Below are 27,035 nucleotides of genomic sequence, written 5' to 3'. Positions count from 1 at the left end.
GGAATACTGTGTGCTGCTAGTATGTCTGATAGCCTTTAATGTTTAATAGGTTTTCTTAGTACAATATTGCTGCCTTTCACTTTCTTTGACTGCACTGTCGAATTATCATATGCTCTTGTATGTACAACATTCTTTCACCAAGATAGATAAATACACAGTAATTTAATTTCATATGCAACACTAAGTTTCCCAGGCTATTGGAATTTCTGTCTATTAACTAAGTGTCTCATCCTTTGATTACAGATATCTTCCTCATAGTTGTTTTAAGGTACCTTTGGGTTTTGAGGGTAAAAAGGTTCCCAAAACTCTCAGAAGTAGACTGAGGTGTGTAGGTGGGTATAGAATATCTTCTGAGGGGCCTCTTAACCTTCTTGTTAGCAGGAATAGAACTTCTTATTAGCGAAATCTGAAATCTTTTATACCAGTGATACGGAGATACGCTTATTCTCACTCTCAAGGCTAATGTTGGCTAACAGTTAATTGCTAGAGTAGGTAGGAGTAGTTGACTTAGGCATTCCTTTGGTCCGTACATATGTCTGGACCAAAAGCAGTGGCAGCTGCAAGAGCATGTGGGCTGTGGTTCTAAGGAAGCCACGGAGTGACTTTGTTGTGAACAATCCCAGTGAGCTATACAAAAACTTGTTTGTTTTAGTGGAGTTCATTCCTGTACCAAATTGTAGCATGCTGCAATAGCATGGTCTGTGGCTTATCTAGTTGTAATTCAAACTTAGGAAGCTGGGTTCCTGTAACTACACTGGCCAAAGCTGTAATTGGAATTCCACTAGAAGTAGAGACAAACTCAATTTAAATACTTAAGAAGGGGGGGTCTAATTAGGTTTCTTTAAACCCAAATCTGTTCAGTTCAGATTTTATACATTTTCTTCCTACATTGTTAATTCCATTGTGTGAATTGTACCGCTACAACTTTTTTTTTTGCAAAGAGATGTTACACTTGGCAAAGTTTTAACAAGAGTTCTCATACACACAACTCTTAATTTCTAGATGCTTTAATGTCATATAGTTATTTAAATAAAAATATAAAAAACTTTTGGAAGAATGCAATTAAATGGCAGAAGTGACTTTTAGGAAACCCAGAAGATAGAGCTCTAGCCTTTCAGAGTTCCTGGCCTTTACTTTGCAGGATCTGAAAAGCAAGCTCTCCTATCTGCATCTCAGTACTTTTATGTCGCCTTTCCAAGGAAAAGGGAGTTGGATGCAGGCCTCAGTTAGATCTCACGGGGATAGTGTTCTGTACCTTAAATTACAATCAGACGTATTTTAGTTCAGATGAATTTTTCAGCCTAAAATTGGCAAGAAGCCTAATTATTTGACCAGGTTACTATTTACGTAGACCACTCTATAGCAATCTGTGATTTATCCACAGCTGGCAACATGTTAGCCTTGAAAGGTTTTTATTTTGTGTTTGGAACAGTTTTTAAAAAATCCAATTCTGTTCATTAAATGAAACACTAAAAGATGGTAGAGATTGCTATGGAGACAAGATGTTATATAAACTGTTCATTTTAATTCTTCAGAATGTAAAAATAGCAAAGAAGCTTGGATGTTTACAGGCTTCCAGTCGTTCAAGGTACTGAGTAACTCCACAAGATGCAAAGCATTCTTGCGCCCTTTGGACTTTAATTGTCATGTAGTGAATCATGCCCGGATTTTGAAATCAATCATGCATTTGTTAGACTGGAAGCGTGGAGTAAGGAGAAATAAATAGAAAGACTTTCTAAGTAGTCTTTAATCTGTAGACTCTTCATTATATTATTTTTTCCGGTGAGTAGAATGCCTAAGATGATCTGTTAGCTGAAGTATGCAGGATAAAAATACAGATATTCTGTGATCCAAAGACATAATAAAATGGATAAAAACTGGAAAATAAGACCGTTTCGCTATTATACCTTTCAGAGTGTCATGGTGGTGATGTTACAGATAGGACTGACATGGTGTTTTATTGATCAGAGCCCCTCAAAGTTGTTTGTTGCTGTGCCTTAGACATTATCTCTGGCCTTAAGTTTAACACTTGCTGCTCTTGCTTGAAAATTACTATTATTCACTGAGTTCTGAGAACAGTTAGTGAAATTGCTTTTAGGATTATAAAAATGAAACACACAAAATTTGGTTAGTCAGTGTAAAGACAAAGCCTTTGTCTAAATTAATGAAACTGTAGGGGATCTTCACATAGCTCCTGGAATGCATGTGGTTGAGGTAACCACCTGCAATGCTAAATTGAAAATGGCCGCCCTGGATGTTCTTCATACAGGATTGAAATCAGCATTCACGATTTAGTAGACAAATAGTAATTTCTGGTTGAGTTCTGTTTATTTTGTTTCCCAATTGATACTTACTTGAATGTTCATATTCAGAATAAAGAACAATATTTTTGGGAGGGGAGGAAATAAAATACCTGTGTGGAAACCTGAAAAATCCTAGGTTTTTCCTGCAAAACAATAACAACTACTACAATGACAGCATACTCAACATATTTATTATAAACAAGGTAATAATTTTTCAGGCAAGGGATTTCATTTATTTTCTAGCTGTGTATAGAGCCATTGTACTGGACTTTGGAATTAAGCAGCACAGTCTGATTGACTCTATTACTAAAAAGGGGCGTTTAGAATTATATCACCTTTTAAAATACGAACATTAGTCTTAGCTGCCATGGGAAAGTGTACTACATGGAATGCAGAGGTAGGGAGTTATGTTTAATTTTGGAGGGCTGTGATTCTAGGCATATGCAGATTCTTTGTCACCTCCATAACACCTTAATGGAAAGGCAGTATTTTCCAGAAGTTTTTATCTGTGCACATGTATGACAAATGGGGGTTGGGGGAGACCACCTAGAAGCAACATACTTCATGTGGTTCATGATACGAAATTAGTAACATCCGTTGATTTGTTTGGATGCTTGCAGGGATTCTTCCTGACAGTGTCACCAGAAGCAGTATTAAAAGTGGCTGCTCAGGCTTCTGCAAACAACAAGATCTTCAGCTTGAATCTTTCTGCACCATTTATTAGCCAATTCTACAAAGAGCCTATGATGAAAGTCATGCCTTATGTCGACGTCCTTTTTGGAAATGAGACGGTGAGTCTTACAAAAGTAATTGAAGTATTTGTATCTCTTGCACCTAGCTGTTTGTGTGTAGGAGCCTGCTTCCTAGTTCTCCGTTATTTATAGAGAGAGATTGACCATGTGAAGTGCCAATAGAAAATGAAATCCACAGTCACAGGACTGTGATATTTCAGTAGATGACAAAGATGTCACTTGACCTGTTAGAGGTTTACAACTTGTTCATTCTAGTGTAGAGGCATGTCAACAAGTTACTCTAGGTTAAAGAGGAAATATCCAACACAGTGGCTGCTTTGTAATAGTTGTCCATGTGCATGATGTACTCACCCAGAAGTTAACTCTCTCCTGGAAGAAAACATATGAAGGGCTACTGCAGAGCTGGTGAGGTTCTGTAACTTATTTCTCTACCCATACTGTTGCTATTAATAACATTTTCTGTGATGAAGATGACTCTTTGGGAAGAAGTGGGAGGAGAAAACTAAGAAACGGTTAATTGGTTTAGAAGTTTCTCATTGATTTTATGGTAGATGGAGTGGCAGTCCATCTAAGGAAGGCTTATCTTTGCTATGCAACAGTTGGCAAACAGATTGCATGAAATTCTGCCTGGAAGTCCATGGTACTAGACCAAATGGATTCAGATTTCACTCATTGTAGCGCTATCACTTTTTGATTTTTTTTTTCCACTTCAGAAAGTGCTCTTAAATATTTATTAGTTTGCTCAGCAGAAAAAGGTTAAAAAAAGCCTTGGAAAGTATGACACACCTAAAATGAAGTGTGGGCTTGTCTCTCAAGATAACTACATCAGTACAGGAAAATTATGGAAAAGCAACTTATTCCTGTCAGTGGTTACTCCTGACTGTGAGACAGGGAGTTGCACCAACACAAGTCAATTTTTACACTATTGTCCAAGTGTCCACATTAGCATTGTTACAGATATAGGACTTTAAAAAAAAAAAAAAAGTCTTTTTAAAATGAAGAAAATTGCAATGTTTTTAGATGCAGTAGGATAAGGAAAACCTTTTTAACTGTAGTTAATGATACAGCAGAAGTATTTTTGAGACATTTTGCTGCTATTGCCAACTGTTACTTTTATTCTGTCTTTCACGATACAGTGCTCACAAAGATGCTACTGAATATTTTGATTTAATAGCAGTATAATCTCAATGAATAAATCTTGTCAGATTTCACAAATTAATTAAAACCAAGTCTAGTCAATGTTTGGGTGGAAGGGCTTCATAGAAACTTCTGGGATTAAACCTTGCTGGTCTTCTATATAATATATTGCCCCATTGACCTATTAGGAGAATTCAGATCACAGTGATTCATTAGGTGCTGTTTTTCAGGAGATAAAACATAGGTTGTTACTTGTTGTATATTTGCACACTTTATAACCAATAGTCCTCTATACTGGCGACATTCCAATTTTAGAAATTATATTCAGACTACCTTAATTTCCCCTGCCATTTCAGTTTGCTATGGTACTATTCACCTGCTGTCATAAAATATTGTATAGGACTGTTGTGTGTATTACAGTTGAAAGACTCCCTGCATTTTCTGTGTATAATTTCTGAAGCATTTTGGTGTCTTTCAGGGTAAAAGACACTATTTAAACTTAAGTGATCATGCTTAAACTTGGCAGTATGGTGTGTATATATATACACTTCAGACTACCAGCCTCTTATGCTTTGTTACTTATACTAATCAGTTGAAACCTTGGTCATTTTTTAGTCTCTGCTTTCTGCTATATAAGCTGGCCATTGCTGCTTTTGAGTTGTTGAAATGCTATTTGCAGTGGTTTATTCTCTTGTCTCTCTGTGTGACTTGAAACCACGCTCTTGGCATGGTGTGCTTCTAGTTTTTAGTAGCTGCTGTATCTTGTGATTGTCAGTATTTCTGCTCTCTGCATATGGTTTGTGGTAAAGAGTAGTTGCAAAACTCAAGAGAAGCTCATTCTGACATGTTCTGCCTCCCAGTAGCTTCCTCCTTTGTGTTTTTTTCTCCTATATTCGTTTCATCTACAAGTACATTCAGGATTTTTTTGTGTTTAGGTATGCCTTGATGGGCAATGAACCACTTCAGCTAGCCAACACCAAATTGTTGCCCGTTTACTGTGATTTCCTTTTGCTTTTTGCTACATTTTCCCTCAGTTTTGCTAGTTTAGTTAAATACTAAAAGTGCATAAGTTAATATATAAGCAAGGCATACTAAGTGGTGTGGTTGTTACTCTATTAGTACAAACAATACTCTCAGACACGATTTTTATTCTTCCCTATATTTATCTTCACATTATAGACCAATACAATTTTATTGTTAAGCACTGAGCTGTTTATTTTTTGAGTAATACAAAAACATCCAAGAGCAGCAAAATTCTAAATTGCTGCCATTCCTAAACTAAAAACAATTGGCAAAGTGATTTTAAATTACATCTTCTACTTAAAAATTTACATCTGAATGGAGATTGGTTATTTCAAGTTTCAGCCAGATGGTAATTAAAATGGGCAAGTTATAAACCTCTCGGAATAAATGTTCTAGTTTAGAATGTAAATGCCAGCATACCCTTATCTGCAGTGGAGACACTGAATGCTGTGATAACAACTGAGTACATGTATCAGTTTCAGCATTAGCTTAGTGGCCACTGGTGTTTTAATCATTTGTTTAAATCACTTTTATAACTAGCCAAACATCTTGTCTTGGATTTTTGATACTTATTAGCTGTACTTCATATAATAAATTTAGTACAGAACATTCAGAATAGGAATAATTATATGTTCATTGCTGCTAACCAATTAGGGCCATTCTGCAGTCATTATCTAGCAATACATGACTGGAGAACTTGATTATTGTCATTGCTTTTAATTTTTATTAAATTAAGTTTTTTTGTAATGGTGTCATTTTGCAAATGGTTCTTAGCAATAATACCTTCCAAGCTACCATAATCACTGGATAATTAACCTGCCAGGATTAAGCACACTCTACTTTGCCTCAGGATGCTTAACTCTCAAATAAGGTCAATTATCTCCTGATGATAACTGCTTTGTCACAAGCTGCTGCTTAATTTGTCTGTAAAAGCTCACCTTAGAATATGTATTTTACAACTCAAAGTAACTTTCAGTAACAGAATGGTCAAAGGAATGAAAGCTTTTAAAATTATATCTCTACACAGACTTGTGGAATGTTTCCTACACAGCAGTTATACTAGGCAAGTAAAGGAGCCTAAATTTGCATGTATTTCTTTCCCAGTTCTCTTTCTGCTTTCCCAGTTAGGGCTAAAGCTTGATGTCTCGGATATACTTGACCCATCCAACTCACTAATGGGCACAGGAATCTGAACTCAATTCCAGTCTCCCCAGAAGATGTGGATTACAATGGCATCTCCTCAGGGAAGGAACTCCTTCTGGGGGGAACAGTCTGTGTTATTTTGGGGCGTGCAGCTGGATAGCAGTTTCTTTTCTGTGGAGGTCTTCAGAATTCAGGGGACACTACAAAGCTTTCACATGATTCATCCCTGCATATGGCAGTCATTCATGACTCAGAGGAATATTTATTAAGATATTGATGTGGTAGAGATCTTCTGGGTTCTCTTCCTACGTGTAGGCAGGACATTGCTGAGAAATTTTAGAATTTAGAAACTTTAGAATTACAGACATGCTGAGCTCCTCATCTATTGCTTTACAACAAAAACCATAAGCAAACAATATAGCTTGCAGTATACAGTGTACAGCAATCGGTAAAAGTTGAGGAGGTTACGTAGAAGAGAAATTGTAGATTTTTCTAAAGCACAAATATAATAAAGAAAACTAAGATAACAATTATTCTTGGAAATTAGATCCTATTCCTCTCTAGTGTAAAGAGCTGTTACTTCTAAACAGCCAGTCTCCGAACAAATTAATTACAGGATTGTAAGCTGAAGTTCTGCAAAGACAGATGCTTCTGCAGGCTCATCGGGAAATTGATGCTGGTGTGACAGCAAATGTGCTAAAAAGAAAGAAGGTTGCATGCAAGACTTCTATGTTTTAAAAAGCAATACAATAGCTTTAGTGGTGGTTCTAGAGTTATGAATCCTGAGCTTTAAAAAGAGGGGTGCTTTTGTATGCAATAAGATATCAAATGGGTCTTGTCATCATTTCGTCTTACAATTATACCGAAGTGGTACGTTGTTCTGCCTTAATTTAAAATATTTTCAAGTGAGGTATCAAATACTAACATAAACATCCCTACAAATATATGTGGTTTGGAAACAGCCTTTAGGAACCTTTGTAAGCCTTTATAAAGTCAAGTCTCTTTAATGACATGAAAAATTCTCTTCAATGGCAAGGAAAAACAGTAAATCTAAAACTGATAATGGTGGTTAACATGCTCCTGATTTTGAACTTGCAGTCTGTAGTTTTGTGCTTATTTTAACCAGGGGAGTGAATGGAAATGCTGCTAAGTTTTCTGGCATAAAACTGTGTTCAACACACTAGGATTTACACCTAAATGACAGTTTCCAAACAAGTTGGTCTGTTCCCTTTCTGTAACCTATAACGCATATTTGTAAACAACTTTCACTCCACATACTTTGATATATTACATTAAGATATGACACTGTGGACAACCTTCAGTCCCACCTGCAAATTTCCTCTAATGGGTTATCACCTGGGACCAGATTGATACCTGCAGGTCTGGGAATCTGCCCACGGCTCACAAGAATCTTGAATGAGACAGAATCACTTTTCTAAGATAAACGAGCCTCATGGTGATTCTTTTTAAACTAGTGTGCATTCATAACGGCATAACCGAATTGATCTGAATTTACACCAGTGTCATTGCTACTGTTTATAGACCTAGCAGATAGTTTTCCGCACTACCTGAATGTCCTGTCGCACCAGTGAATTGTCTGATTCTGAGGAAACGATTAAGAGGTAAGAGATAGCAGAAAATCAGGTGGCAGATGTAATTTGGTGTGTGGAGGAAGGGAAATACAGTTTGACTTTCAATAAATAATGAAAGGGAGAGAAACGTTTCAGTCTGTTCTTCTGTATCAGATCGGGCCACGAAGTAAGGGACATAGCAAAGGATGGCTGGCCATGTTGTAAATATCACCGAATTGTTGTTTCTGTTCGAAGTATTTCCAAGTAAGCATATAAAATTATTTTTGAATGTTTGAAATTCTTAGTAGAAGGCAAATACTAGATTGTATTTAAAACTGGGTGTCTTGAAGAGGCTTATTTTACTGTACTGCTAACTCACATGTATGTTATGTAAAGAGCCCTTAAGAAACCTTGATTCTTTCTTTTTAGCTTACTGGAACTGGTCCATATTGAGAGGTTATTTTCAGTCAGTGCTTGTTTGCAAGCTATCTTACTTATGAGTTCAGCCTTTACCTTCAGCTTCTACATCTTTATTCGTTTTGAATTAAGTTTTCAGAAACATTAATCATCTTAAATTAAATTAAGTTGGGTGTCAGTGTTTTGCATTTCAATTTATATGCCAGTATTTTCCTTTTCGTTATGCTTTCAGAAGTTCTCAGAAACTTGCCCCACAGGTGAGGGTAATTATCTTCATTTCACAGGCTGAGTGAGAGACTGAGGTTTGCACAGTCCCCTACAGGGAGTCTGGGGTTAAGTTAAAAATTGTAGTCAGATATTCTGACCCAGTTTATTAAATACACATGGGAAAAAAATTTGTAAGGAGGCATCTCATCTTCTCTTCTGTTTTAACAGGTAGAGGTTTTTAAGGTCAGCTGCTGCTGGTGTTTGCTTTTCTAAACTGCAGTAAACAGATAGCAATTTCTTTTTACAAATCCTACATTTCAGATGCTGCAAAGTCTTTGGAGGGAGCCTGGGAATTAAAAATTGTAATTTTGAATGGAGGAAAAATAAATATTGTTTTTCTTTGATGTCTTTGTAAAATTTTGACACTTATTTCCTGGTGCAGGTGTTGTGTTTTCAATTACAGGAAAGCTATGGCATTGTAATATTGCTGCTTAATTCATAGAATTAACTTTCTCAGTATTGGAATATCTAATAAATTGTGGCCAACTGAAAAACAAGAGGGTCTCTAGCACAAGGGAGGTTGATAATGTCAATGGCATGTTGTAAAGATGTGCTGTGGGAAGGATGCTGAAACAGCCCAAGGCTATTTCAGCTGCAGACACTGAATCTGCTTCTCCCTCTCTCTCCCTCCTTCTCTCTCTCTCTCTCTCTTTTTTTTTCTTTCCCCTCCCTCCCTTGTGAACTGCAGTGGCTCTCTAAGATGAAATGCGTTTAAATCATTTCCCAACCTTGCAGGCGTCTTTGATAAAAGCCCTGTTATCTGAAATGATATGAATCACTGTGGAGTTAATCATACCTTATACAACAACATATTTTGTTGTGATTCATTCTGTTTCAATTAATCATCTTATTTATCTACATTGTCTCAGCTGCTGCACCGAAATTCATGAGTAATAAGCAAGTAATTATTTTAGTATAGTTTACCTAGTACATTATGAATGAAAGGAAAATTGAGAGCCAAGTATTTAAATTGATATTTAGTGCTGCTTTCAGCTAATGTCTATCTATTTAAGCAATTTAGGAATCCTATCTCAAAAATAACTTTCTTTTTTCCTGTTATGGAAAACAAGCAGGTATTTAGAAGAGAAGCATATACTTTACAACAGGCTTCACTTCTTAAAACTAAAAATATTTTCTGGTAGTCCCTTAGAATGCTTAGGGATATTTATCCTTCCTTCTGCTATGCAGTGTTGAGATACTTTGAAGATTACAAATACTGGTTAGAACGCAGCACAAGACAGAACATGTCCTGTAAGGAGGAAAGGCAGATTTCACTGTATTTCAGCAGCTTGTGTTTTACTGATGATGATTGATAACGCTTTTCACTTTGTAGCACTTCCCAGAGCGTCTCATAACACTTCATAAACATTAAAGCTCAGAATAAACCAATAAGGTGGGTGTGTAGTCTTGTCTCTGTTTTACAGGTGGACAACTGAGAGGTTATTTGCCCAAGGTCATACAGCAAGAGCAGAGCCAGGAACAACCAAAATCGAGTTCTAACTTTTTTCTTCAGTTAGTGTCCTGAAATGTTGTCAGCTGCTGGGTACGTTCAGGACAAAGCTCACCTGAATGGAGGAAAAGACCTGCAGAATTTGGCTTTCAGTTTTCAGTGTAATATTAATATATGTCTCCGAAAGCTTTTTAAAGGTGAACTGCATGTGCATTTTCAATAATCAGTACTAGGGCAAAACCGTATAATATATAATGTAATACAAACACATAATGTAAGAGCTGCAAAAATAAGAGTATGAATGAAATTTAGTTATATAGCTAATAAGAAGTACAATGAAGGCAGAAATGTTCACGAAAAGTTCTTTAAATCAGTGTAAATTCGGAACAATTCAATTTCACAGAGATATTTGCAGGTAACAATGCAGGTAAAATATATGGGTTTCAATAAAGGTTTTGTTTTCCCATGCAGCTAAGGTTTATTCAATGAATCCACATTTCAAGCCCTATTTGGGGCAGATGTAGCCAGTTTCTGATTCAGAGCATTGTTAGATCATGCTAAAGCCTTTTATGCCAACATATACTGGGGATTCTCTCCCTGTTACAGTCCTTAGAGTGAATTGTAAGGCTGCAGTTCCATGTTATCCCCATGATAACATCTAAATGTGAGCTGGTGTGGACCTTTCTCACCTGCCCTTATCACAGTCTTATCTGCCCCCTTTGGTCAAATTTAGCAATTTTATGTCCGTAGCAAGAGTAGTTTCTGTGGGCTGGGTTACTGTTGAATCACTGAACCAGTCCAGCTTTCCCAGGCAATAGGATCACGAGATCTGACTAGATGAGAGGGTGGTACAGAGGACTTTGAAAGAGAAAGCCTGATAACCTCTGTTTCATCTCATCTAACCAGTCTATACTGTTGGGGTCTCCCAAGCAATACAGCAAAGAAACACAGCTGGGGACATTGTCTGACTTAGATTTTATTTCTGTACTATAGTATTCACGGCAATATCCTTTTTAATCCTGACTTATGTTATATATGCAGCCACTCAATATAGTTTTATCTGCAGGTATTTAGTTGAATGTTGTTATGCATGGATAAGTTCAGGTATTAGCTGTAAAGTTCTTGGACAGAGGTTTTTATATAAAAGGACTTGTATTTGCCTAAGGAGTATGTATTGATGCTTCCTATGTTTATAAATTTGAGTCTGAACAAAGGGTACTTGAAAGAGAAGTAAAGGAAAAGAGAGTCAAGGAGCCCGTAGTAAGTCCTTGATGATGTTCAAAACCCTGTGATCATGTATTGTAGAAAGGTCTGGATGCTGCTCTAAACTAAACTGCTCTAAACTGAAATTTTCAAGAAACTATGCAGTGTAACGTAATAAATGCAGACACTAAAAGTAGATGTGTTTTTTAGTCTGTATGAGTGCAAATGTTTTAGTAATGATTTTAATACTGAAGCTGCTTAAGAAAAATACGTACAAAATGCAAACATGTAGTTGTACAACAGTAAGTTCAAACTGCATTAGAATGGCTTTTGATTTTTTTTTTTAAACTGTTTTGTAAGGAATTAATCTTGAAAACATAATTCGGGGGTTTTGGAATAGGATTGGCAGTATCTTTATTATGTTAACATATTTTTCTGTACTATTACATAGCACTATTTTTTCAAAACTACAGTTTCAACCTTATTTCTTTTCTCATGTTATTTTTCTCTATCAACACCTTCCTTCACCCTGCTTATATAGCTCAAATAATATTTTTATTCCGTCAAGAGTTTCACATCTGATTACGAATCTATTAAGTGGTGTCATTTTTCTGACTTTCTTCAACAAAGAGGAGCAAAAGTAGGCATTTTAACCCTCTCTTCTTTCCAACTAGTTATATAATCTTCTGTCACTGGGATTCCTACTGTTTGTAGATTTGATAGGAATAAAGGTAACCCACTGATGTTTCCTTAAGACTACTGAAAAGGTGCTATGTATAGGTAAACAACGCAAAAAGATTTTTTTCTTCATGCATTGACATATATGTTGAAGGTACTTAGAACTGACTTCTGTTAAACTGTTATTGATTAAAATCTATATTTTAATTTTTAATTAGAATTTAAAGTTAAGGCATTAGAATTGATAGTATTGGGCATTTTTATTGATTAAATTTACTAATTATACAATTAAAACATAATTTGTCCCTTCTGTAAATGGCATTAAAAGGAAAGCTAAACGTGCACTATATTATGAAGCATATGCAATGGGTCATAAATATATGTAAGAGTTGCAAAAATATTTTATTAATTTCTAAATAATTTTTCAGAGAGTTGTCAAAAAAGTTAGGAAAGGAGCTTGGAAAAGAAGTAGAAAAAAATACGGTTGCAGTGTGCCTAAAATACCTGAAAGATACATAAAAGCATCCATGGTTTTCCCAAATGTATTCATTGATCTCTAAAACTTTTCCTTACTTATAAGCATAAGCCACCCCATTTACAACAGTCTTTGGGTGATAATTTTGCAGCCACATGAAAGTGTTTCCTTAAGCTATATTTTGAGGTTTAGTGGTCATATTCTGGCTTACAATACCATTTGTTTAAATATTGACCTCCCAGGGAAGCTATGAGGAGACATTCTTCTACTATAGGTTTTTGTTCTAAGTTAATGGAACTCATCTCTCCTAGTCATTACACTTTTTTTTTCTTTTTTTTTTTTTTAATTCTCCACAGAAATGATCCACTAAACGTTTACTTTAGTAAAAGCACTGCCGACACACACATGACAAGTAACAATGTCAAAATGTTGGTCATTAAGTCCTCAGACCCTCATTTGACACCTCGTATTCCATGTCAAAAACAGCAACATATGCAGTCACATTAGGGAAACATGCATATATGAGTCAGTTTGCTTTCCATGCTAAAGCAGTTTCCAGGTGAAGGAGCTTTCCTCTAGAGGAAAGAATTGTAGCAGTCTAATGGCTGGGATGGTAGAAATTTTGAAATATATAAATCTGTCTGTTTCTTGGTTATGTTTCTAGCTGTGTAGAGGGGGACCCCTACTCTGAATTTGAAATTATACAAACAATTGTATTCATTAGCCTCAAGTTATTTCATTCAGAGGCAGCAGTTTCACAAGCAGAAACTTTCTTCGTCCCAACCGCAGCTAAAAAGGACTTCCTCACCACCCTTCCAGAGAAAGTGGCCGTCAGTATCTGCTTCTCGTCCAAGTCTTAGAGCTCGGAGCCAGCTGGCTCTCCCCGCTCCATAAGGCCACAGGCTGTCCTTGTCAATAAGCAAAAACCTTTAGCATTTGAGAAACTCACTTGAAAGCAATGGGAAAGTGGTGCACATTCCAATGGAAGACCCTTAAGATTCCCAACTAATTTATCCTTAGCGATACATTTCAAGCTGTCCTGCTGTTATCAAGGTACAGCCCTGCTAGTTGAATAGGCTATCGGAGGATGTCCCAAAAATCTCTGGAGTTAGGAGTTTTATTTTAAATTTTTCTTATACTGAAGATTGATGAATCTTAATTCAAGGGAGACTCGTTGGTTTTATTGAGAAATTCTGCTACTTCATTTTGATATTATTGTCCTTTGAGTCTAAGCCAGTGTGCAGGTGCCAGTCAACAGCATGCTTATTTCTCTTCTCTGTGGCTGTCCTTCTGAAGGATACTATTTTTGTCATTCTGAGAGTCCTAGCTATTAGCAGTACCTTTGGTTCCTGGCAAGTAAGAGACCTCATAGAATTAGGTCCTCTTCAGGATCTCTTTTAACAAAGTGTCTTTCTGCTCTGGAATTCCTCTGAGAGACCACGGCATTTTTATCTTGTCTAGTCAGACCGTTGACCTCTCCAGGTTGTGTGACATTTCTTTCTTTTTTAAAAGAACTGGAATTTTCATGAGAAATGAAGTTGTAGCCATAAATTGTGTTGTTGGGGCAGTTCTGATTGCTCTGAAAGGAGGACCTTCCTCCAACTGGAAAAATATCTGAAATTTCATGGAACTGCAGGTATCTTTCAGCATAGGTTCACCTGAAGTTTTTTCTTAACTTTTTTTGAAACGTGTATGACCTATGTGGACGGGCAGTCAGATGGTCTTAACACACACAATATTTAATAGATACGTCATTTTGGAGCAACTGTGATTAACGTGTCTTTTTCCTCTTGTTGGAATTTCTACTAGACCAGTAGATACATCTGTGAGTGGTCTTGGACACATGCCAGTTTCAGATAAATGGATAAGTCAATTTAAATTCTGCACATATAGTTGCCAAACACCATGCATTTGATTTGAGCATCAAAGTAAACGCCAGATTTGGATGGAGCTGCATCTTGGTATACGCGTATTACGATAATGAGTCAAACTACTGAATCTAACTGCTCAAAAAAGAACACTCATCATCTGGAACCAAATTCATTCCTTCTAGAATCTGAACTGGTGAAAAGAACTGAAGAAGTACGTAGTCTTATGCTGGCCAATTGTAGCCCATCTCTGAACATGCGTTATCTGAGAGGTGGGTGGGCACACGTATGAGTATTTTAAAGGGTAGCACTGGTGGGAGGTGGACCCATTATTTTATAGTACACCAAGGAAACCATAAGTTTCAGGAGTCCGTATTAACTTTACTTGCAGATGAGTTTCTTTCATATTTCGAACAAACCTTTGTATCCCAGGGTGAATGGTGCATGTATATATTCCAGGTGGAGCAAGCTAAAATCGAGATCAAAGTGTTTAGTGTGTTAACATCATCTTCAGCTGTGTTCTTGGGATAATTTTCAAGCTGGCATGGAAGTGACAACATAAGTCATCCCAAAGTTACCTTTTCATTTATGGTAAAGATACTTATTTTAGGGAGGGGTCTTCCATGTAGCAGACTTTATTCAAAGCATACCTATTCATTTTGCACCTCTTCCACTGGAGTTGTTTTTGTAGGAAGTTAAATGTCAGTTATCTCTTTTTAACCAACCTTCACCTCTACTATTCTTAAATAAGAGTTTCTGTTTCTTGTTATTTGAAACTTAAAAGTGCACTTTATAAAATACTGCAACATAGATTAACAGGAGCTGGTTGCTTTGGAGGGCATTTGGACAGATCTAGAGTGACAGAAGAATATGTAATACATTAACAAGGAATGTTATCACCCCAGAAAGGTGCTTAATTCAGGAGTAAGTTATGCAGACAATCTGTCTTGTGGCTGTTATTTAAGGTAACAATTTTTAGAACAGTATCTCATGTAATGAAACACAAAGCAAACCCCTTATTTTTTCTATTTTAAAATGTATACATTCAATGATACAGTAATGATTTTGAGTGTTAGGTGGATGGGGAGAATTGGATAATCAGACAATATGGCTATCCACAGTTAAGGTCCTTTAATACTTATTTTTCAGGGTAAAAGCCAACTCTTTAATGAGAGTTTAAAGGAAACCAGGCTGTTCTGTAAACTTTTTCCTTCAATTTTCTTTGTAACAGTTTTCCAAAGACAGGGTCCTGGACTGGATAGATTGCTGATCTGATCCATTATGTTCAGTCCTGTGGTCCTTGAACAAAGATACTTCCATCAAGAAAAGATTACCCAGATAAATAGAACTGTCTCATTTTACAATTTTTACAACATGTGGAAAGTTTTCTAATGATTTTTTTTTTAATTAGAATTGAACAACTGTTTTCAGTGCTACTGTTTTGTTCATCTGTTAATAAGACCTCTTGCAATAAATCCTTGTTCAGGATAATGAATAAGAAAAATTATACTTCATATAAATAAAATTCCCAAGAGTAGATATATCCCAACTCATGCTGCAAACTGTTTGAAATGTAACTAATTTTGTCTATACTAATCTGTCCAAACCATATTACTAATTTAAATCAAGATCATAACAAGTTATGATGCTTACCTTTTCAGAACATTTCCTTAACTACTTTTTTTTTTCTTATATATTTCTTGCATTCCATTATCATGGTTTAATCCCAGCCGGCAGCTAAGCACCACGCAGTTGCTCACTCACTCCCCCCGGAGGGATGGGGGAGAGAATCAGAAGAGTAAAAGGTGGGCTGAGATAAAGACAGTTTAATAGGTAAAGCAAAAGCCGCACATGCAAGCAAAGCAAAACAAGGAATTCTTTCACTGCTTCCCATGGGCAGGCAGGTGTTCAGCCATCTCCAGGAAAGCAGGGCTCCATCATGTGTAACGGTTACTTGGGAAGACAAATGCCATCACTCCAAACATCCCCCCCTTCCTTCTTCTTCCCCCAGCTTTATGTGCTGAGCATGATGTCACACCGTGTGGGATATCCCTTTGGTCAGTTGGGGTCAGCTGTCCCAGCGTGCCCCCTCCCAGCTTCTTGTGCACCCCCAGCCTGCTCGCTGGTGGGGTGGGGTGAGAAGCAGAAAAGGCCTTGACTCTGTGTAAGCACTGCTCAGCAATAACGAAAACATCCCTGTGTTATCAACACTGTTTTCAGCACAAATCCAAAACCATAGCTTCATACTAGCTACTCTAAACAAAATTAACTCTATCCCAGCCAAAATCAGCACATCCATTTTTTTGGAATCAAATACATCATACTCAGCAACAGCCTAGGGTGCAAATTTGGTATAACTGTGCAACGTTTTCTTATTTTGATTCCACATTTTACAAACACTTCTATGGATCTTATGTTGCCTGTCTCAGCTATGTGGAAAGTATAACAAGGTCTTCAGTAGTACTTGTTACTAAGCATAGTTACTGTTCTCAACAGAGCCAGCTTCTATGCTCTGAACTACCCCAACGAGCCACCTTTCTGTAATAAACCACCCCTTGAAAACCCTTTCCCTGTTCCTACTCCCAATAATCTCTCTGCAAATATGAAATGCCTCCCTAATATTATACTAGCTAGAGATATAAGGCATGCAATGTTCAGGCCTGCATCAATATCTTTGGTCCTTGGATGGCTGTAAATGGAAGATTGACAATATCGTAGAGGGGAGATCCCCAGCTTGCCAGCAAGGCACACAGAACTTACTGCCTGCCCTTGAAGGCCTCAGGATATTAAGCCTTACATACGAGTTTACCATTTATCAATAAGCTGTTATGGGATAACCTTAGAAGGTTTCTAAAACATTTTCCCCTGAGCCTCATACAACTTCCTGCCTTTACAGACAAAGGCATATGAAAAATTGTGTCAATAAAAATTTTAAATTCTCTAAAACAGTTTTCCTCTGAAACATGTCATATACAGAATATATCATGGGTTGGAATGTTAAATGGTTTTGTGGATCCTTTTCTAAGGCAACTTGCATTACTCGCTTGCAAATTGACCATTTGTGTAATGTGTCCATCCCAAGACAGCTTTTCTAAGAAACCATCCTGTTCTTTTTTCTGCCCTGTCTCCTACCCTTATTATTACAGCAGTAAACTTTATAGAGGGTGTTTGGAGTACTATACACTGTACAAAACAGAGTAAGGGGCATGTCCTGGCCTGAGAAATTTACATTTTAAACAGAGATGACAAACAAAAGACTGGACAAGTAAGGACCAGAGAGAGGTGAAATGTCATAACAATGATCATACACTTGCTCAGTGCCATTACCAAAAATGTAGCTAAGGTTTTTGCCCTGTAATCTCATATATCAATTTTTGAAAGAAATGCAATCAATGGAAAAGAAAAAAGTAATGATGGGCTATGCTAAGATGTGTAAGTCCCTTCACTATAGATTTATTTAGTAATTCTTTTGCCTTTTTTTTTTTTCAGTCTTAAATATCATACAGAATTAAGGCAGTTCATGATCAGTTAAAATTTTAAATATTTAAATATTTAAGAAAGCAGTATTTAAGATTAACTGTTCTCCGTTTACTGACCGTTACTTGGAACCAAAAAACTCTCGTATTTTTGTAAGCATAGTAAGCTGCACTGTTTTTCTTTAAACTTTAGGGTATGAATTATATTCCTATAATGACAGCTGCAGGGTGGAATGTTTTAACACACTGGAGTGAGATATATCTTGGACACATTCTTGGTATCTTAAGTTCAACATGCTCCATATGGTGCCACTGAGCCAGTGATTTTGAAGAAAACAGTCAAAGACTGCTGAAACAGCGTAAAATACAAATTAGTCTTTGCTATATAAGTAAAAAAGTTCACTGTCAATCTTTTCAGCTTTCTGCATGAATACTTCTAGCAACTTTTAATAGCAGTCCCCATGTTTTAAAACAACTGTTGAATTTTAGCAGAACAGAGTAAAAGATTGTGGGCTAAGAATGCACACTCATTATTAACCGTATTATGCCTAAGTCTTACACAGGAGAGCAAAGGGAAAGGAAGTGGGGCTTCCCTGTATTGTCACATTAGTCCTTAACATGGCAGCAGGGATTGTGTGTTGCAAGGTTTGTGAAAAGTAAGTTGCACTTTTTTAACTTGGTCTTCTGTCAGCACAAAAGAGCCATGTAAGAGCTGTGTCTCAGGGAGGTGTCTTCTCAGTCCTGCTATTGAGAATAGTAATGATAGGGTACCCTGTAGTAAAACTATCTAATAACTATTGTTATGACTTAAATATTTTAATGTTTGTGGTACTGGATTATCTGGGAATTATGTTTTCAGGACTTTGGACTTTTTTCATGTATGTTTTCGTTCACAGTATCATGACAGGTAGGAGTTAATGTATGAGTAACTTGCTTCTCTATCTTTTATCTTAAGTTAATTGGATTTTTTTCAATATAAACTTAACCCTGAGATTTCTGAGTTTATATTCATGCTTATGGATTTCAGAATTCTTACAATAACTTGTTATTGGTTCATACCCTGATGTTAATACTATATTGGCCTCATGTAAATTTTAGTCCTGGATTATTATTATTATTATTAGGGCTTTTTTAAAGTGTCGGACATAGGCTCCAAACAAGAAACCCAAGGATTACACAGCCATGCAAAAGTTCTGTCTCTTTCAAGTAGTATCAGCCTTAAATCATTTTGTATTGATGTTGACTCTTAAGAACAGGTTTACAAATATAACAGAGCATAAGAAAAATAGCCACAGTGCACCAACCTGTTAACCTATATTTTTGTACCTTTTCTATCAGCAGAGCAGCATAATGAAATGAGAGCATTACTGATGAATCAGACCCTTAAGGTGGTGATTTGCAGAGTTATATTAATGTGAATTTGCACATTACAGCCTGAGTTGATCTAGGAATTTACTGCCAAAGGAAGAGGGAGATCTTACTCCCTGTTCTCCCCTTTTTCAGACTTGTAGCTTCTGTCTCAGGTTCCCTCTGCACAGTGGGGCTAAGGCAGCAGATACATAGGGGATATTTTAAAGAAAAGGCCCAAGGAGGTGCGGCCACGTGATTTTTAAACAGGGATGTAATTTGAGACAGTCAATCTAAAAGTAAGAAACCAAAACACAGTCCTCGAGCTTTTTCCCCACTGCTAAATTGTTACAATCTATAAAATCATTAGACAAAGACTGACAGGTAACTAGCATTTTAGTAATCCCATATTAGAGCTATCTGCACTGCTGTAGTCCCTCAAGATATAATTAGATAAAACAATCATCAATAGTTTGTTTAAATTTCCATCTTTAAATATAGCCTGAATGTAAAATTTCAAATGACAATTACTGACGACATTTTTTTAAATCCTTTGGGATACAGCCAATGTTGGTATCTGTGGTAAAGGACCTAGTTGCCAATGGATTCGTAAATAAAGTTCTTGTACACTCTCAGTACATTCAATGCATGCAAGGTCTTGATACAATATTTCTCATAGTAAACAGAGGTCAAGTCTCTGCTTTAAGTGAAAAACAGGACTTAATATTGGCATTAGAGACGTGACCAGAACATCAATGATACATTAAGGTGGATGCTTTCTCCTCATACATAAAATATAACTACCACCTTTTTTTTTTCTTGCAGCAGCTGGATTGTCTAGTTTAAAAAGGTATCGGTTGATGTTCGTCAAGTCACTGGACATACACTGGTATATGTTCTATGAAAGACTTATTCAGCTGTACCTCCCTCGTCAGTGATAACTGTGTAGGCCTTCCAGTCTCCACGGCCATCCTAATCCATTTGATATGATGATATAATGCAGCTGTCACAAAACACTATCCCCTTTCTTTCAGAAACATAAGACTTCCAAGCCATACATGTAATCTAACCCAAGGAAATGATCCCAAGGGATCCACTTGAACTATCAGTGCCTTCCTTCATTTTGTGCTATGGGTAGACCGGTCCCTTTGGTTATCTGCTCAGCAGGATTACAGTCACTGTCTAAATTGGAAGACAACTGTGCTTTCCTTTTCTGAGTATCAGTTCATCATCAGTATGTGCGAGAAGCTTGTGTTAAGCTACGCGTTAAGCTTGCACTGAACTGTTTCAAAACAAGTTTGTGTATGAAAGACCTAAAAATTGTGTTATATTGCTCATCTGGGACAAAAGGAGGACCTCCTTAAGCCAAACATTCTTTATGACAAAAAACGCAGAGCATGAAAGGAGACCAAAACCTCTTTCTGCATGTTACTTCTTTTGCTAAAGGATAGCAGGGTCCAGCCTGTTCTTTTCTAATTCCATGTCTCAGCCATTGGTGAATTATTTGAGGAGAGGAGGAGACAAAGAATAAGGGAAAGACTTGAGAAAATCAGATGGAGCTCTCTACGTAAAAATGTCTCTGTATTTCCCAGAGATGGAGAAATTTCCTTAGTCTTTCAAACTTTCCACAATGGCTCAACTTTGCCTCAGTGCATCAAGACCTGGGAATGTTTTTCTTATCATAGAATCATAGAATAATTTGGGTTGGAAGGGACCTCCAAAGATCACTTAGTCCAACTCCCCTGCAATGAGCAGGGATATCTTCAACTAGATCAGGTTGCTCAGGGCCCCATCCAACCTGACCTTGAATGTTTCCAGGGATGGGGCATCTACCACCTCTCTGGGCAACTTATGCCAGCGTTTCACCACCCTCATCGTAAAAATTTCTTCCTTATATGTAGTCTAAATCTATGCTCTTTTAGTTTAAAACAATTAGCCTTTGTCCTACCGCAACAAGCCGTACTAAAAAGTCTGTCCCCATCTTTCTTATAAGCTCCCTTTAAGTATTGAAAGGCAGCAATAAGGTCTCTCTGGAGCCTCCTCTTCTCCAGGCTGAACAACTCCCACTCTTTCAGCCTTTCCTCAGGTGAGGTGTTCGATCCCTCTGATCATTTTCGTGGCCCTCCTCTGGACCCGCTCCAACAGGTCCATGTCTTTCTCATGCTGGGGACCCCAGAACTGGATGCAGGACTCCAGGTGGGATCTTACCAGAGTGGAATAGAGGTGCAGAATCACCTCCTTCGACCTGCTGGCCACACTTCTTTTGATGCAGCCCAGGGTACAATTGGCTTTCTGGGCTGCAAGCACACATTGCTGGCTCATGTCCAGCTTTTCATCCACCAGTACCCCCAAGTCTTTCTCTGCAAGACTGCTCTCAATCCCTTCATCTCCCAGCCTGTACTGATACAGGGGGTTGCCCTGACCCATGTGCAGGACGTTGCACTTGGCCTTGTTGAACCTCATGAGGTTCACATGGGCCTAGTTCTCGAGCTTGTCCAGGTCCCTGTGGATGGCATTCCGTGCCTCAGACATGTCAACCACACTGCTCAGCTTGGTGTTGTATGCAAACTTGCTGAGGGTGCACTCGCTGGCTGTCTCGAATCACCTCCTTGTCCTCCATGTGCCCCAGCATAGCTTCTAGAAGGATCTGTTCCATGATCTTCCCAGGCACAGAGGCGAGGTCAGTAGTTCCCAGGGTCCTCCTTTCTACCCTTAAAAATGGGTGCAATTTTTCCTTTTTTCCAGTCACCAGAGACTTCACCTGACTGCCACGATTTTCCAAATATCATGGAGAGTGGCAACAACATCAGCCAATTCCTTCAAGACACTGAGATGCATCTTGGCAGGTCCTATAGACTTATGTTTGTTCAGGTTCCTCAGGTGGTCATGAACGTGATCTTCTCTTACAGTGGGAGGGACTTTGCTCCCTCAGTCCCTGACTTGTGGTCCATCCACTCGAGAGGTATGGGAAGAGAGGTTGCCAGTGAAGACGGAGGCAAAAAAGTTGTTGAATACCTCAGCCACCTTCTCATTTGTTGTTACAAGTTTGGCAGTCATGTTCATCAGAGGGATACACTTTCTTTGACCTTCCTTTTCTGGCTGACATACCTGTAGAAGCCCTTCTTATTCTTTACGCCCCGTGCCAAGTTCTGCTCTGGACGCACCTTGGCCTTCCTGACCCCATCGCTACACAACTGGACAGCATCCCTATATTCTTCCCAGGATACCTGTCCCTGCTTCCACTGCCTGTGCGTTTCCTTCGTGCCCTTTAGTTTGACCAGCAGGTCTCGGCTCATCCATGCCGATCTCTTGCCTTCCTTTCCTGATTTCTTACACCTAGGGATCAAGAGCTCTTGTGCTCTATGGAAAGTGTCCTTAAAGATCTGCCAGCTCTGTTCTGCTCCCTTGTCCCTGAGGGCAGTTTCCCAGGAGGTCCTATTGACTAACTCCTTGAACAGCTGGAATTTTTCTTTCCCAAAATTCAGGGTCCTGACTTTACTCTTTGCCTGACCCATATCCCACAGGACTGTGAACTCCACCAGTGCATGATCACTGCAGCCCAGGCTGCCTCCAATCTTGATGTCACTGATTGGCTCACTTGCATTGGTGACCAACAGGTCCAATATCGCATCCCGTCTGGTAGGGCTGTTACCTGGCTTAAGAAATTATCCTCAGTGCACTCCAGGAGTCTCCTGGATGCCTGCAGCTTGCCATGCTACTTTTCCAGCAGATGTCAGGGTGGCTGAAATCCCCCAGCAGGACAAGAGCCTGTGAGTGCGATGCCTCCTGTACCTGGAGTAAGAAGGCGTCGTAGATAGGCTACCGTTGATTGGGCAGCCTCTAATAAACACCAACCACAAGGTTCCCTTTGTTACCTTGGTCTCTAAGTCTTACCCGTAAGTTTTCAACGTGCGTGTGGCTATTCTTCAGAGACAACTCTTCACAGTCTATCCATTTCTTGATGTAGAGGGCAACGCCTCCAGCCATCCCTCCTTGTCTGTCCCTTCTGAACAGCCTATAGCCCTTGATGGCCGCACTCCAGTCACGGGATTCATCCCACCACGTTTCAGTGATGGCAACCTTCTTCATGCAGGCCAGAAGCCTGTTCACACTTTGCTACTTACAGGCCAATAAATTATTTCTCCAAAAAGTTCCTTTCTTGATAAATCAATCTGCTGGTGTGTTTGCACTATATTATGTAAGAGGAGACTTGTCATCTTATTGAAATAATAGGACATTGCAAGATACCAAGTATTTATGGCTAGATTTAATGATTTTAAAGGAAGCAAATTATTGTAGCTCCAGGGCAGCAGTAAGTTACGTAGTGACAACTTATACATGTTTTATGTACCTATTTACTTCAATGTTCACTACAAAAGTATAGTTACCATAGCAATGACCATGTCACCAGATTTCTTTGCTAGTTCTGAAATACAAAATACCCATATGCCACCTGAACTGTGATTATTTTCTGCACAAGTACTGAAAGTGGAAGTTGAGAGTGTCACACACTTCTCTAAACAAACAGTAACACATTGATTTACAGAACATTTTATGGTGAATGGCAATTGGTGCAAGTGGATCTCAGGTTGCTAGCATCCCTGGTATTGTAAATCCTTTGCCACTAAGCTGAAAGAAAAGCTTCACTGGCTCCTATCAGCAAAGACTCCACTAGTATATACTTAACCTTTAGTATTCTGTGAAATATTGGTACTTACATGCAATATCCCAGAAAAATTATGTGTGGTATTCAGGAAGACATTTTCTCTGATTTTAAGTGTGAACTCATAAACAAAGCCATCTTTTGGCTATTTACAGCTTGTTAATGTTATATAAAATAGCATCACAAAAAGTGGTGGGTTTTCTCCCTGCTCCTTCTACTTTAGAAATCACAAATTTCTGAATAATTTAGGTAGTGACTTTGTATACCTTGGGCTGCAGTTCACTAACACCAATAGAACCGAGAAGCTAAGTACTAGATTTCCCAAATCTGCATTAACCACTGGGGCAATGATGGGCTACCCTGATATGACTTGTGACAGTGGGCAAATAAAAGGTGAAAACTCTTTTACCGCAGACCTAGACTTCTCCTTCTTAGAGCTGAGTTATGTTTTCTGACGCGCAGACAGTGTGAGATAACCTGAATACATAGAGCAATTGTGAATACAGATATTTGAAGAAAAGCAGTTTGCGGGCCTGCAGACTCAAGCCACCATTTCAGTCGTTCTCCTTTAATAAAGAGTTGTCTACACAGGAAAATTAATCTGAACTGAGATAGCACATTATTTTAAGCACAATAGGTTTAACTCAGATTTTTTATTGTGTCCATTTGTGGATAATCTTATGCTGGAACAGGAGTGGTTTGTTCCTGTTTAACTTACTTTGAAAACGTGTTTAACTAAAGAGGAGCAGGGCACATGAATTATTGAACAAACATGTCAACACATGGAGCCAGCCATTAGCAATTCCATGTGAAGATGCAAAAGTAAAATTGATCCACATTCATGTAATGGTTGAGCTCCTCCTCCTCGCATCGCGCAGTGTCAGAATTCTTCCCACAAAGAAGGAATCTCACTTTGCTGAGTAGGGAAGTGGACATGGTGCCGTTAGGTATTAAGTTTATCTGCATGAGTTGTAGGGAAGAGTTAGGAAATTACGTTAGCTGGGAAGTTTTGTTCTAACCTCCCTAAGTCCTTGAACTGGAGGTGAAGACTGAGTGGTTCAGATTCCAGCTTTATGTAGCAATGCCACCGTTTAGACTCTCTGAATCTGATCAGAGGCCCCCGAAGGAAAATGAAGTCTTAAATTAGAAAGAGGAAACTTTTTTTCACAGCTTCCATGTTGACTGCAAATTGTGTAAAAGGATGAAAAAAAGCCTCTTTCATTGTGTTATAATTAGTGATCATTAATAAGTAATTCTAACTACTTCAGTTTTTATTTGGATTCTCTCTGTTCTCCTAGATTTCCTTCTTAGAAAAAAAAACCTCAGTACTTTTTTGTTTATTTAGGCAGCAAGCAGAATTTGCAAATAATCCTTTAAGAGCATAGGTATACTCTTCAGCCAAAGACATTTGAACTGACCCTGGACATGTAACCTGCAAAACTAGACGATGCAATTTGCTGGTGCAAGTGCTGTGCTTCAGGAGTACCTTAAGCTGTGTGACTCCGCGTGACTTACCAGCTCAGGTAGTTCTGAGATCTCTGTGATGCTCCACTGCCTGATATAAACATGCCCAAAGACTTACATTGTCTCTGACCTTTGCACAGACATAAAGGTACTAGTCCCTATATAATTTACCAGATAGCCTTCAACAGTGACCTATCCATGGTAAGGGTAAGCTCCAGCAAGTCAAGGGAATATGACCACCCAGCTTCACGCTGATGGGCAGGTATGGTGGGAAACTTTGTCCAGAAAGCCCTTTCTCTCTGCAGCTGATCGGCTGTGTGATAGATTAGGTCACTCTGTCTATGTCTCTCCGCTTTTACCACATACTGCTTTCGTAGACAAGAGTGTGTTTGTTCCAGCTGTGATGTTAAAAAGTATAACTCCATTTACACCTCCAGGAATAGTCTGGCCAGAGTGTTTTTTATCATTACTGGCAAATACACTCAATACAGAAGCACATGCTCTTGTATGTGGTTGAAGGTATAATGTGTGCTCACATTTGTTGGCACTGCAACAGACTTAGGAATACATCTGCCTCGATTTCTGGATGAAGGCTGTCTTTCTACTACTAAAATCTGACAGCCAGTTCTCGTTCTATAGCTACTCGAGTATTGTATTTTTTCTCTGTCCTCTTGCTGGTGCAGCCACCCAGTCTGGGGTGGATTCCATGTGTGTGATGCTCACACACATGCTGCTCTGCTGCCAGGAGCAGAGGACTAATTTTTTTCACATGAAAAGAAACTTGCTGGTACGGTACATTACTAAATGCTAGAGACTTATTTCATGAAATGGGAACACCGCAGGGGAATCTGGCAAGGAAGATGCGTTTATGTAACTGAATTGAGTGTTGCAACTGCCATCACTTAGTTCCCTTGGCTGCAGTGAGCGAGTTGTGAGAGAAAAACAATCCAAACAGAGATCTTCAGACACTGAGGGCAGCTCTAATTGCATACAAATAATTAATAAAAATGAAGTGCAATGTTATTAGAAAATATAAATACCATTTATTTTCTTACATGATCATCTGTACTGAGCTCATTGATAAGGACAGAAACACCCAGGCTTTTGCACTTTTATTTGAAGTACGTATTCTTTGGGTGTCTTCAGCACATTCTGATATCCCAGGGAGATTCATGACACAAGAGTAATTGCACATAATGTAAACAAGATCTGCATTAGTTGGCTCTTTTACTCAGAATCCCTTTCCAAGTCCAGATGTGTGATGTGTAAATGTTAGGAGAACAGAGTCCTTATGAAGTAGCTTTATCAAATGCAGCTATTCTTCCAGCAAAATGGAGAAAATATAAATTAGAGCTCAAGACCTTGGTCAAATCTGGTGCATAAAATTTTATGGTTATATTTAATGTTCCATATGTGCTTTGGACAAGTGCCATGTTTGTAAAGAACTGCTTCAATATTATTTTTAAAAAGTGACACTTTTAGCACAGTATCCTCTGCAAACTGTTCACTGCTCACCATGTAAGCCAGCCAGACTCCAAATAAACTGTTTTCATGGTCTAAACCTAAGATCAAAATGCCTTTTAGAGCATGACGGTTTTCAAAACATGGCATGGTAGATGTCATATGTGACTTTTCGAAGCATAATTCAAAAGAGTTGATTAACTTGACTGAAAGAGGAGAGTGTATGATATAAAAATCTGACAAGAGACAAGGAATTAGGAAGATGTATACATGTCTGCTAGTGCTGAATATCTGTTCTAGCTTGTTGTTTATAACATAATTAGATTTTACTGTATTA

The 27,035-nt window shown here is 38.2% G+C and overlaps 1 protein-coding gene across 3 annotated transcripts in view; it reads left to right on the top strand.

Moving 5' to 3' along the window:
• Positions 1–27,035, top strand: part of ADK (adenosine kinase) — a 302,767-nt gene that overhangs the window by 213,526 nt on the left and 62,206 nt on the right. For all 3 annotated transcript variants that reach the window (XM_087766906.1, XM_087766907.1, XM_087766908.1), the window contains exon 7: positions 2,924–3,094. In XM_087766906.1, coding sequence (XP_087623032.1) covers positions 2,924–3,094 — 171 coding nt within the window. The remainder of the gene's footprint in view (positions 1–2,923; positions 3,095–27,035) is intronic.

Source organism: Nipponia nippon, unplaced genomic scaffold, assembly GCF_047370975.1.
Source record: "Nipponia nippon isolate SJK-2023a ecotype South Korea unplaced genomic scaffold, ASM4737097v1 scaffold_3, whole genome shotgun sequence".
Classification (NCBI taxonomy): domain Eukaryota; kingdom Metazoa; phylum Chordata; class Aves; order Pelecaniformes; family Threskiornithidae; genus Nipponia; species Nipponia nippon.
Note: the sequence above shows the minus strand (reverse complement) of the source record. Positions and strands in the feature narration are given on the sequence as shown.